This window comes from Phoenix dactylifera, chromosome 8 (assembly GCF_009389715.1).
Source record: "Phoenix dactylifera cultivar Barhee BC4 chromosome 8, palm_55x_up_171113_PBpolish2nd_filt_p, whole genome shotgun sequence".
In the NCBI taxonomy this organism is placed as follows: domain Eukaryota; kingdom Viridiplantae; phylum Streptophyta; class Magnoliopsida; order Arecales; family Arecaceae; genus Phoenix; species Phoenix dactylifera.
The window spans coordinates 14,433,303-14,447,099 of NC_052399.1; the positions used below are offsets into that span (position 1 = coordinate 14,433,303).

At 36.0% G+C, this 13,797-nt stretch overlaps 1 protein-coding gene across 1 annotated transcript in view; it reads right to left on the reverse strand.

Annotated features, from left to right (window-relative positions):
* LOC103696534 (MADS-box transcription factor 23-like) overlaps window positions 1-10,604 on the reverse strand; it is a 25,641-nt gene extending 15,037 nt beyond the window's left edge. Inside the window, exons 1-3 of the mRNA XM_026800934.2 lie at window positions 10,462-10,604; window positions 10,103-10,357; window positions 3,898-3,973 (exon numbers count right to left, since the gene is read on the reverse strand). Of these exons, the coding sequence (XP_026656735.1) occupies window positions 3,898-3,973; window positions 10,103-10,284 (258 nt within the window). The 5' untranslated portion in view covers window positions 10,285-10,357; window positions 10,462-10,604. The remainder of the gene's footprint in view (window positions 1-3,897; window positions 3,974-10,102; window positions 10,358-10,461) is intronic.
* Between the last annotated feature and the right edge of the window lie 3,193 nt (window positions 10,605-13,797).

Consider the following 13,797-nt stretch of genomic DNA (forward strand, 5'->3'; position numbering starts at 1 on the left):
ATTCTTCTTCTTCTTATTTCTTCTATTTTTCTTCCCATTTTCTCCTATTGTAATTAATTAAAAAAAGAGAAAAATATTTTTCTTTACTTGACTCGTGGACCAGATATATTGATGATCCTGAATGGCCCATGCTATCGACGGATAAAATCCAGAGCCCTAACTGAACTCGAGTCAAGATTCCCTCTCCTCTCTCTTTTGTCTCTCTAGACAGACACAAGGATCCTAGTGTAAGCCCTGCTTTTTTTGTTGCTTAGATCTAAGCTGACCTAGTTTGGAGACTCTAAACTGTCTTGGTACTGGGGTGGTAGACTGCCTTATTACTTCAACCCTAGTTAGATTTGGCCACTTTCGATTTTCATCGGACTTATTGAATCCTCCTTGCTCAGGCCGACCTGGGCAGTTGGGCACTGTCATTTGACCGACTTGATTTGGGGGCATGAGGCTATTCTCCAATGGTGTTTAATTTTAACTTCGTTTGACTTCTAGAATGATGATGAAATTTATAATATTTTAATTATATTAAAACGGGTGCACCTGACCTGTCTAATTGAAGTGAAATTTTTGAAGCGAGAAAATATAAGTAACCTAATGATTCAAAATATATTTTTCAAAATTTTTGGTAAAACAATAATTAGTTGATTAAATTATAATTATGATATCTGTTTTATACTTAGTTAAACAGGTCAGGCATGTTAATGTTATGATTATTTTAAAATATATTATGGACTATATTGTGAAATATGAAAAATGTGACCGGATAAGTCATAAAAAATCTGTTTTATAAGTATGTATTCTCAGCACAGCTATGATCTGATCTGGCCCTGTCAGCACCATCGGTGACTAGAATAGTGGTATTTGAGACACCGTGCCACCAGTGGTTAATAATTAGTGGTTTTTGGCACTTTGTGCATTCTGATCCATGCCACTGGGTTACATGACCATAGCTCGATATTTGGTTTCTGGTATTTCTTGTGAAAACTATAGTATACTTTAAAAAGAGATATTCATTATTCGAGAAATGATTTATTTTTCAGTCAATATTTTGTACTTTCAATTAATTATTTGATATGCTTTGATTCCACTTTGAGATATTATGTTGCTTACTGTGCTAGTGTAGCTCATCATTATGGTTTCTCTATTTTTCATATCTGAATGCATAATTGCTCAGGACTTGGGGAAGTGCGCTAGATCTTTTGAAGATACTTTCAATCATTGGAGTTTTAGTCAGTCTACTTAAAATATTTTACTTGATTTATGTTAGTAGTTAGCAATTGTTGACTTATGTCACTTTGGAACTATTGTAAGAACTACTTGGATAAGTATTTGATTGAATAAATTTTCAGAAATTATTATTACTTTGATATGATCTGTAACCTTGCATGCTTGTATGGTCTGCTATACGAATATGCGGTGTCTATTATGCTCTGTATTCGAGGTGTGACAAGATCATTCTATGCTTTATTGTAAATGTATTAGTTGGATGGCACTGTTGTTCAAGTGAGCAAGATTTTTTTTTTAATAATTTATAACTTAAGTGTAAAGGTCACCTTGAAGAAGTGTGGTGTGACATTGTGACGGTCAAATTCTTCTAGGTTAACTATGGAACTCGGAAGGATAAAATACTTATAATAATTAAGATAACACCTATTTTTGTATTGCTAGCAGACTAAAGATCACTCTTGATTTTTAGTGGGATACCAACCAAACATGAACAAGAATATGCAAGAGAGGATGACAAGAAGCTGACTCTCTACTGCAAGGCCGGCCCAACTCTTAGGCGAGTGAGGCGGTCGTCTAAGGCTCGGCCCAAAGAAGGCCCACCGCAGGAAAGGGTTTAAAGACAAAATGAAAAGGAAAAAGGCTTCCTGTGAGTTCGCCTTAGGCTGGCCCACTATAGGGAAGGCCTCAAAGACAAAACGGGCCTTAGGCCTCCAAATATATTGGGCCGCTTCTATCCTTAGTTGAGTGAAGGTTTACATCAAATTTTGCCCTCTTGAAGGGAATAAAACAGCTCAAGAATCTATAGAAAATCTGTATATTTACGAAATCATGTTGAAATCTTGTGGTAAAGAAGGCTCAAATCCAAAAGATCATGAGAGAAGGACAAGAAAGCAATCAAATGCATGAAAGCTGATGATACTGCAGTGATTGACACGAGCATATTTGAAGACGATGATATCCTATTCCACCGCAATTCATTGGGAGATGAATTTTGAAGCTAGGGGGTAGGATGTGGGTGAATGGTCTTTACATGCTACTATTCCATGCTAGAAATGAAGCTATAACTATTTAGCACACCATTATGTTTAAGTGCACAGGGCCAGGGATTAAACATTAAATGACCATTGAAAAATCAAGGGCCAGAAATAAAACTTTCAGTCAACAGGAACAGATTGTAAAATGACAGTACTCAAGCTTGTACTGTTTGCTTGTTCTTGAGCCAAGCTCGAACTTCCAAGCCCAATGTTGAGGCTCGGCTGTTTTATGAGTTAAGCTTTAAATGATGTTAAGCTTAGCTCATTTAGTTGAACACGTTCCACAGAGCTTATTAGCTAGCGTAGCAAACTCGTTCATGCGTCTACTTGTAAACCATTTTGACGGTTTTGGAGGCTATCTTTGTGATTGCGTTTGTTTTTAAAAAAGAAAACGAAAAATAGCAGTTAAAGGACATTATCTCTTTTGGAATTCAGTATGCTACTTGAATATGAAAATTTTTGCAACAATAACCAGAATGGCAAACATTTATCACTGCATTTCTGATTGATATATGAATCATACTCACTATTGACTCTTAGAAGGATTTTGTTTTGGTGCTTCTCAAATTCCATACTCTTTATATATATATATATATATATATAGTTTTACTTCAGCAACCCTAGCTATCCACTATAAAGTAAATTGCCAAGATAGCTCAATCTTTAACCTGATATCACCGGTTGCACCAACCCAAAGTATTTATTGAAAATATCATAAATTCTTAAGGTTCATTGGTTTTTTTTTTTTTTTACGGGTGCAATCGAGCCGAGCCGAGTCAAGTGGCTCGAGCTCGACCCAATTCAAAATACTCGGGCTCGAGCCACAACTAGTATCTGCTGCAGTCCTAGCAAAATTTTATGGTTGACAGATTTTAAGCTGACCCTGATTGTTGGCCTGCCACAGTATAGCATCTACCCCTCAGCACCACTGTCGATTCCATCGTAAATACCTTTATCAAAAGTTATCTTATTTGGTTATTCACTTTCACATGAATCTTAATCCTTCAGTGTGCATTTGTAAGCCAACATAAACCATATGTAAATCCTTTCCCGCTGACTTTATTCGTTAGCCTTACTGATGTCAGTTTGGCATGCATTCACCTTCGAATCTCGTCATCAAAAAAATTTAATCAGCCAACTTTTCTCCAGCACTTCTATGATGCTATGCTTTTCCGGATGTCTAACACCGATAATCATATATTTGTAACGAGCCTACCCATTTTATTCTATTTATATTCCATCATTTATTGGTAATCCACCTTTTACCAACTATGTACTACTATACATTTTAAAGCTTTTATAGTTATGTTACTTCAACTTGAACTGGGATATGCCTGATCTATTCTTTTGCAGTTTCCTTTTTTTTCCCCTACTTCTCTGGTACATGGAATATATGCTGCAAAACAAGTGTCACAAATTATTCGCATGTTAAGGTACATAATTTAAGAGTACGTTCTGCAGCATCTTGGTAATTTGCATATGTTTACAAAAAGAAGGATGTTCTTTTCCTACTCAGTAATTTGTGAATGCCATACATTTGCATTAAAAAGGTTGACTTTTACCCAAGAAGAGATGGCAAAACTTATTTAAGTTTAGTAAATTATACATCTGTATAGTAATGTTGCATAAGAAATGAACATACCTCAACTGAAGTTGCATTTAAAACCTGATGGTGCTCCTCCTTTGTCCTGTTGTAGCGCTCAATTGTTGATTTCATGCTGATATGATGAGGGACTTTATGTTAGTTTTTCTTCGTTGCACTATCAGAGTAGATGTTGATACATTTTGTGGCTTATAGGAGCAGGAATTGATAATCAAATGAGATAATGAACATGAATAAATATGAGTGCTGCCTCTCTAACACACAGCTTAAGTTTCTTGTATCCTCTTATACAAAGCGGGGACCTAAATATTTAAGTAGGCACACACATGGTCTCAATCTGGTCTTGTTATGTAGCATTTGTCCATTGCTATTCTACCATCTAACATCTAACTGGTTAAACGTCTCCCCCTGTACACCTAGAATATGAACTAGAATTGACAATGCTTCTCCCAACTGTGCGGCGTTGCTTCATGATTTCTTTATTAGTTTCGTTTCTCAGTGTAAATTTCTTCAGATTCTCTCATGACTTAGTATCAAATTGTTTAGCATTGTCAGTTGTTTACATCCAAAATATTTTTGTTTCACTTATTTGCTCGAAAGATGATGGGGTCCATGCAATCCTTGAGTGAATCTTGTCTTATCCTCTTTCTTTTCATCTTTTTGAAAAAGCTGAAATGAAAGGCATTCTCGGGTCATGGAATAGGGAGGCTATTGGCGACTTGTTTCAGCACATTATGCCGACTCAAATCTTGAGACGAGGAAAGCAAGCTAGAGTTGAACTTACTGGTAAGAGTTTGGCTCCAATATCCCACCATGTCCATCATATTCACATCGAAAGACTTGTACGAGAGCAATGCTACGGCAACTCCAAAAAATCACTTAAAAAAAGTCACTCAGGTGTCTTACACCAAGCACTTCGTTTCATTCAATGGCACACTTCATGGTACCAATTCAGAGGGAGCGATGAGATTACACCAGACCAACTTGGCGACTTTTTGAGTGATTTATTTGAGTTGCTTAAGCATTTCTACGGGTGCTATTGGATCACGTTAGGACAAGCAACCATGCAGCCTAGACGCTATGGATCAGGCCTAAATTTTCTCCAATTCTACCTGTCCAACAATCAGGTTAGGTAGAGTAGAGGCTGGTTTGAAATTGGAAGACTTGTTTAGGTCCATGGACTGGTCATGAGAAGCGTGCAAGCTCATAAACTGGATAGAAATGTTATGACAGAGCAGAGGGAACGAGGAAAAGAAAAGCTGATGCTAATATATGTTGGCTGCGCAAGGGACGAAGACAAGATGGTGGAAGACATTTCTTTTTTAACACTGACAAGAAATACAAAGATGGGTGAGATATGTTTTTGCTACAAGTGGACTTTGATCCAAAATCTTTTACGGATCTAATTTTGGACTAAAGTTCTCTAATCTAGGTAGAGTAGGAGTTAAAGCAAAGCTTGAGTGATAGACTTGGTGCTTCGTGTTTTTTTTCTCTTTTCTTCAGATTAAGATGGACCAGGTCCCATCCATAAAACTTACCTAGGTCTAGGACATGAACCCAAAATTTTCAGTGGATAAAATCTCTAAAAGGAATTAACCAGGATTGAAAACTTGAGGTATAACATCACTCAAGACTTGAATTCCCGATCCCCGCTTGTTGGTTGGGGGTGGGGATGGGGAGCAAAACCAATTAGGCTATTTAGATATTGGTTTAGTGGTCGGTAAGGGAGAGTTATTTGCTTAACTAGCCAAGCACCACCAAAAAAGTTGGGAATGTCTCCATCCAACCGAAGACTCAAGGTACTTAACCTAAATAATTTTATTTAGGGGCCGGAGAGAAATAAAGCTAACTATCCATAGTTTTCTATCTATTTCTTCACTTTTCTATAGCTTACTACTAATCATGGAAACACCAACCAAACACCCGATAACCTTATTTGCAAGTTAGCTGGTCAGGGGCTGGATGCCCATGGTTAAATCTATTCACGGATGGTTAGATATTAGGTATCCAAAACAAAACCTTAGAAAAGTGGCAGTCCTAGTTGAACCAACTACAAGTATTTTTTCCTAAAAAAGAAAATAAATCAAACAGGATAATAAATAATATAACAATCTTATCCATATTATATAAATGACAATTTCGAAATCAAGAATTTTGATTCCGTTTATCATTTTTCATACCCAACATGCTCTCTTTCTTGTTCTATAATATATAACTTATTCCCTCTTATTAATTCTAGTTGTTAAAAAATATAAAAATATTTTGAATTACTTTTGAAATGCAATCTAATAATGATATTCTTTCAAATCAAATCAGATTTGGGTATAACTAGCTTAAAACTAACTTGGAAAAATGGTATGACAAATTAATTCTGAATTGCTTCTGGAAATGTAATTTGATAAATAGAAAAATATATATTCAAATCATATACTACTATTAATATTTCTTTTAAATATAATAATATTTTTATTTACATATTTTTAATAATTTATAGACAATATTATTTGAAATTTTATTTTATTCTTTTCCTTAAGCATATATTACATGTGTGACTGCCAGTGTAAAAAAAAAAAAAATTAGCATCCTTGTCCTATTTACATCAACATCTAGATGGTGTACGATACAAGCGCTGCCCATTTCCAATTGCATAATTTTTGTTATACTACTTTATGAAAATGTCATAATATTCAAATTATCGATGTCATATGGCTTGAATTTAGATTTTATGGAGCAAAGCTAATCCTAGCTCATAATGAGAAACTTTATATAAGAATATGGACAGCTGATTATATGAACATGCAAGAAGTACTTTATGAAATCCTATAGTATGGAAAACATTTACATGACCAAGAAGAGAGTGCAAGAAACATTAGTTATTTATTTCCCATTAAATTTTAGCTTTTAAATTTAGAAAATACCAATAATCTATTGTAAACATCAAATCATGAAATCTTTAGATTATAGAGTTTGGCACTCAAGCAACTAAGATATAGCAAACAATTTAGTGGCCATCTATTCTAATTATATGAACAATATATGCAACATCATTAATTTAAGGTCTATATAGCATGCATCTGATTATGAAGCTTTTGTCAAGCATCCACAAGTTTCTTGGAAGATAAGAATTTTGCCATGCATATTGCTTATTTAGCACATTAAATTAGTAATGCAAATTTAAGTAAATAATCAAAACCATACTTAAATAAGTGTTCAATATTATTTCCTTTATTATTTGATTTATTTTGTTAAACATCAAAAGATACCCAAGCTAGAATCTTATCAAGTGCCAACTATTGCCCTCATATAGTTATAATTGTCATCTATGGAAAACATTCATTCTTAAATTGTTTGCATTTATCTTGTACTTCCTTATCCAAATGAAGTAGATAGCAATTCACCTTTCGCTTTTTCTCCAAAAGGAGTACTCTTTCACCAAGAATTGTTGATTCCATCCTACTCAAATGACTATTTACTCATTCAGTACCTCAAACTATGCTTCTTTGCCTCCATATAAACTTTTTAGTAAGTCTTTGGACTATGAATTTTTCAGAAGCCATCCTATTTAAACAAAAGTAACCAGTACACGGCAGCAAAGATGTCCTACGACTCAAAGTCTAGAGATGTTATATAGTATAAACTCCATTCTAAGGGCTTATTTGGATAATTTTGTTTAATTCAATAGGATTAACAAGAACACAAGCCAGGATAGATCCATATTCACGGTATTCAAAGGATTTTTTTCAGAGTAAGCCAACCCAAATTCCATAAGGAGAAAAAAATGAAATTACCAGGCCTTTTTTCCATCATGCAGAAATGGATTAGAAGAGATGTAATTGATATGGGTTGGGTCAAGCCTCATATTCTATAATACAAAACATAATATGTGCACATAGTTTAGAAGATATGTGCTGGCCGAACTAGGTCTGATTCTTGTAGGATTTTCATCCTAATTCTGCAGAAATATCCAAATAGACCCTAAGTATATTAGTAATTCAAAAAAAAACCTTTTCCAACCTAATGTTGTATGTTTCTTGTCCATCCATTCATCATCCTCCTTGCATGCTTTAGATACTACTTTCAAGGCTTGGAAACAAGAATCAAATGAATCACGTAAAATGTAGGAAATTATAACTACAACACAATGGGCAAGTGTGAGTTATATAAGGATAATCACATGAAAAAATGTAATCTAAACAAAATAAATCTGGTTATCTTGTAAAAATCTAGCAAGACAACTTAAAGATGGAAGACTCAAATAAGAAAGAGAAGACATATGTTGGCCATATCAATATTGATTCTCAACAACACATCTTTTATGATTGTTTTCTTTCACCAATGATGATGAAGATATAATATAATTGAACTTCATGTCTACATAAGAAGAAACATGGAAACAGTCACAGTTATTTTAAAACAATTCAAGCTTTATATATTTTTTGTTAGGAAATATCTGCACTTTAGTGTAATATATGCATATCAATGCATGAAATGTAATTCACATGTTGTTATTCAATACTCAAAATTTAGCTTGATTTCCTTTATACTTCTGCAAGTAACATCAAAGACAGCGGTATATACAGTTGCCACATGTATTTTTGCAGAACTCTCTCATTTCCTGTGTAGAGCCAAACTTCTTTGTTATCATAAAAGAATAAAGATGGAGAATAATATATATATATATATATATATATATATATATATATATATATATATATATATATATATATATATAAGCAATTTAAAATTCGACGTACTTGTCGGAAATTCTAATATTTCCTAGGTATGTGATGGTTTAAGAAGGTAAATATAATGAAAAGAACGTCCAATGCCATTCCTTCAACCAATTAGAACTATCAATCAAGTATTCAAGCTGGAGGAAATTCCTACAAATTAAGAAAGGATCTACTGGTAGTTCTACACCATAAATGTTGATTCAAATCATCAATTATTCAACAACAAAACATGTTGATTCACTACGGGGTTGGGCTAGATATAAATCACAACGTACCAACGGTCATCATGTTGGAAAATAAAGGGGATGAAGTTTAAAAAATCTTGATGCACAAGATTATATTCTCACTGAACTCCTGAATGTCACAGCAATTAATAGTGGTAGCATGTGTCTGCCCTTTCTCTTGTAATTTTCATTTCAGTGAAATTATGATGATACCACTTACTAAAACATATATCCATTTAGATAATTGTGTGAAGAAGCTTTTGAAATGCTCCAAATCTGATCAAGTTCGACGAGTCGATGGTAATGGTCTTAAAATCTTCAATTATTGACTCAGCCAGTGCGAACTATATATGCTTTATTTTTTCAGGCATGCGTATATATTCTTGCATCCCTTTCTTTCTGATTCATGAGTTTGACTGATATTGATTCTTGTCAAAATCATCATCGCCACATCATAGCACTCCCATCGGCTGGTCCAAGGGAATGGAGGATAAACCAGACATTTGACTGATGAACCAAGTGTTATAGCTCTTAATCATGATTTATTTCTGATATTCAAGATAAGCTTCATTGAATCCCTTATACGGTACTCTCAGAAGCCGTCATCAACTTCAGGTTCAGAATAATCTCTTAGCCCGCTATAGCCCTACCAAAGATTATAAGAAGCCCACCTTAATTTTTCTCCCCTTTTGGAACCAAAAAAAAAAAAAAAACACAAACTAACCAATCACAAAATTACTTTTCCATCCTTAGGTGTAAAATTAAAATCTACAATACAAGTCTCTCACAAGACTTCTGTCACACCTTCTTCAGAAAAAACAAGATGAAACAACGAAGGGAGCCTCCGCCAAACCTTTAATGTCGTTATTTCTTCGCAAGACTTTTCAATTAAAGAATTACTTCTGCGCCTGTGAGGGGATGTTATTCCTTATCACCACACTTGATAGAAGAAAAATCCGAGAAACCAAGCGAGGGAAGAGCATGATGGTAATTAACCCAGAAGGGGGATAAAGGGGATAAATAAAAATATCCCACTTCCTTCGTTCGCCTTCAAAATGGATTTCTACTTTAAGTAATTATTAAATGACTCGTTCAGCTTCCCTTGTTTCATTCTTCTTGTCCATACCATTAAAACTACCGAACTTGTGAACTTCTAAGATTGCACATATATGTCATACCATGCAATAATAGAAAATTTTGCATATATAGGATGCGAAGAGAAAGCGTCTTGTAGAGAAAGAGAGAGAGGGAGGTGGAGAGAGAGAGAGAGAGAGAGAGGGGAGTGACCTGGAGCTGGCGAAATCATAGAGCCTGCCGGTGCTGGAGAAGATGAAAAGGGCGATCTCAGCATCGCAGAGGATGGAGAGCTCCTTGGCCTTCTTTAACAGACCGCTTCGCCGCTTGCAGAAGGTCACCTGCCGGCTGGTCGAGCTATCAATCCTTCGGATCGCGATCTTCCCTCTCCCCATCTCTCCCTTCCCCTCGCAGCGGCCGATAATTCGGTGGATCCTCTACCGATCTGATAATAGAATGCACACAAGGCTTGCGAAGGGAAAGAAAATCAGGTGGAGAACAAGGAAACAAGAGGAAAAGCCAAGATGATAGTGATCTGGGAAGGAAGGAAGGGAATAGAGTGGAATACCTACCAAACAGTGGTCGGAAATGGATCTCCGCTAAGGACACCAGTCTGTTTAGGACGCGTCTATATGGGCAGGAGGTTTCCGGTCTGCAATGGCTGGAGGCCTTCCATTTTCTGCAAAGAACTAGATGCGCCTAATTCCACAGAACACCCAATCTTGCACCCTTTCAGTGCACGCGCTGGACCAAGCCTAAAGATGAGAGGGTGTAGCGTAGGCTCTACAAATTTATATTTTTTTTGGTCCGGACGCTTTTTGTTGCATTACTGTGGGGTACGAGGATTGGGCAGTCAAGTAGACCGCTCGGCGTTGGTTTGCTCAAATCAAATCCCTTTCGGCCGTCTGTTGTATGGATCGCCAACACGTGGTGCGACAGAGTGGATTCCGTACGTCCGACGATCCCCATCGGACCGCTGTCGGCCCCTCTCCGGGATTGATCATTTGATTGAGCTGCCGACGGCCTCTGCCAACTTGACCATTTTGCCCTCCTTTCCATCATCCTGCCCTACTCAAATTTAGGGCGTGGGTGGGATGGATGGACCAACCATGACACTTGCCAGCTTGGATACACATGGTGGTACGAATATGTGCTACGAAAAATTTGATGATATCTCGTAAAATGTGCATTTCTTACCTGGCACACGTTAAACAAGAGTATGATCTATAAGAATTGTTTATAAAGAGCGACAATCTTTTCTCTTGGCTTTGTGATGGATAGATCAACCATCGCAAGCATGGATGCACATCATAGCGCGAATGCATGTGGTAGAAAATATGATGATCTCTCGTAAATTGTGCGCTTCTTAGCTGGCACACACTAGACAAGAACATGATACATAAAAATTGTTTATAAAGATGATAACATCAGCAGACATCTCTTTTTTCTGCTTAATGTACCATATATTTTGTTATAGCTATGATTTGTCTTTGTTTTTAACTTTTGAAGGAATAAAGATGAAGAATGGAGAGAAAAGCTAATTGTGGCATTAGTTCCACCGAGACAGTTATTATATTGCATATTTCATATTGACTAATAATCTCTAGCTGATGTATGGTCAAAATCTAGCATTATATGCTAGCTACTATGGCATAAAAAATCCTAATATAGGCTAGTTTGCATTTAAATGATTTTGATCTAGCCTAATCAATTCTAGATTTAAAATTTTCTTCAAATTATTGTTCAACATATCCTACCTCTATTTTTTTCTATATGGTGTTCTTGTTGTTGCTTAATACAGTAGCCTTAATGCTAGAACTTGTCAAATTTGGCTCTTAGAGAACTACATGGAGGAGGCTCCTCTTTGGTGTTGACCTTTTAAAAGACCAAGGAGTTAATATTGGAAAAGCTTCATCTCTCTCATTTTTGGAATTATTAGTGATTTTGTTATTAGATTCCTTATTTGGTGCCTACACGTATAGTAATCAAGATATCTTTAGGAAAGTAATATGTGTAACAACCATTACCAAAGGTTAATGGAGCATGATTGAATATAAGAGGCTAAAATTTGCTTTAAAAACTACTCAACCTTCAAATAATCCATAATTCATTAGTTCTACTTTACCGTATTAAGTTATTAGCATCTCTACCCATATCTCATAATAAGTCTGAAAATTGTAGATCTTTAGATCTTCTATTAGAAAATTTCCCTGAGATTGATTTTGTGAGCATGTTCTGGTTCTACCTCAAATTAGTACCACCTAAGCAATAGAAAGAAATACACACGAAAAAAATAATAGTTAAATAGTTTTTTGGAGTTTCTATGGTTGAGTATGATACGATATGATCTCCAACTAGCTATACATATACACAAAAAAGATTTAGTAAAATTATAATTTTATCATTTTAAGAAAATATTTGAAGATAGATTCACATAATCGCATTATACTTATGAGAGGATAGAGTTCTAGTTTTATTACTTTGAACTTTATTTTAAATGAATAAGTCATCCATTTAAATTCTAAAAATAAGTAGCCAATGGGGCTCAGATTAGTCAATCTGCACCTTATTCTAGATTTGAATTTAGACGATAGCGTTCCAGCCATATTTTTTAAAACAAAACTATTTAATAAAATAACTTTTTGTTTGGGCAATTAGAGAGTTTCGCACATAAGAATTAGCCCTCTTCCTTATTGCAACTGGTCACAGTTGATGCTCAGAGAACTTTATTCGAGCACAAATTTTATTCGAGCACATATAATGGTGGAGTTCGATCTCTCCTCATTTCTTTTATCAAAGAAAAATAGAAAAAAAAATAAGAGAAAAATTGTCAAACAAATTTAAAAGGTCCAATTGTTGCATTTGAGAACTGCATGTTAAACAAACAAAAAATGATAATTACCAAAACACCCAAGTGTATCTGGTGTAATCCTTGTAAAGTGCATCTTTGTTGCCTTCCATTATATTGGTGTTCATTGGGTGGCTTAGCCTCCCCTTCAAAAGAAAAGAGAGATAGAGGGAGAGAGAGATCAGAATCTACTTCAGGCCACCATACACGCCTTGTTTGGAAAGAAATGATAAGAGAGCCAAGGTTAGGGAATTATTTGACCATTAACGCTGGGAAAAGCCAACGCTTGGGATTGGCCCAACATGAGAAGCCGGGGAAATAAGTCTTTTCATTTTGTTTCTCTCTCCCCTTAGAAAAATAGTAGTGTATGGCCAAAAGCTTATTATTATGGATGGTGCTGGAAAGTGGTCTGCTTTCTCGATGGAACTACATATCCTTATTGTCTCCGAAAAGAAATTGCTGTCCAAATCACCCGGGGATAGCAAGAAATTCGGGTATTTGCCCTCCGGAAGCACAACTCCTTCGAAGAAGTAGGAAATTCGGCCCTCCAAAGGTTTCCGCTCCGGCCTCAGCCTTGAGCAACGTGGATATCCCCTCCATCCGGCATTCCAGGGCAGTCCTCGCACGCGTACATCGTGCTCAACACAGTGTTATATGGTCCCATCAGACAGATGGCTCCCACTGGGGATCTTTAAAAGATCATGGCACATAAAAAACCAGGTGAAGAGCGCTCCGTTTGTACTAATAATCGTATCAAGTTCCCTCGAAACTTGAAGTGCTTGAGAGCTGTCCAAGTCTCTTAGAGAGAGATATTATATCCTGAGTACGATATTGGTACCATCCCACGTGGGCACGATTCCTTATGTCACTAACTAGGTTACTCGTCGCCTGAATGAGTTCCTTCTCCGACCCCTCGGGCAAAGCCAAGAGCTCGGATCTCTATTCCAATGGGCTGCTGATAAAATTATACTACATGCTTGGTGTCGCATGCACCAGACCTGGAAAAATTAAGCGTGCACTGCATGCACCAGACCCACCCGAATACGCCTCGCTCATTGGT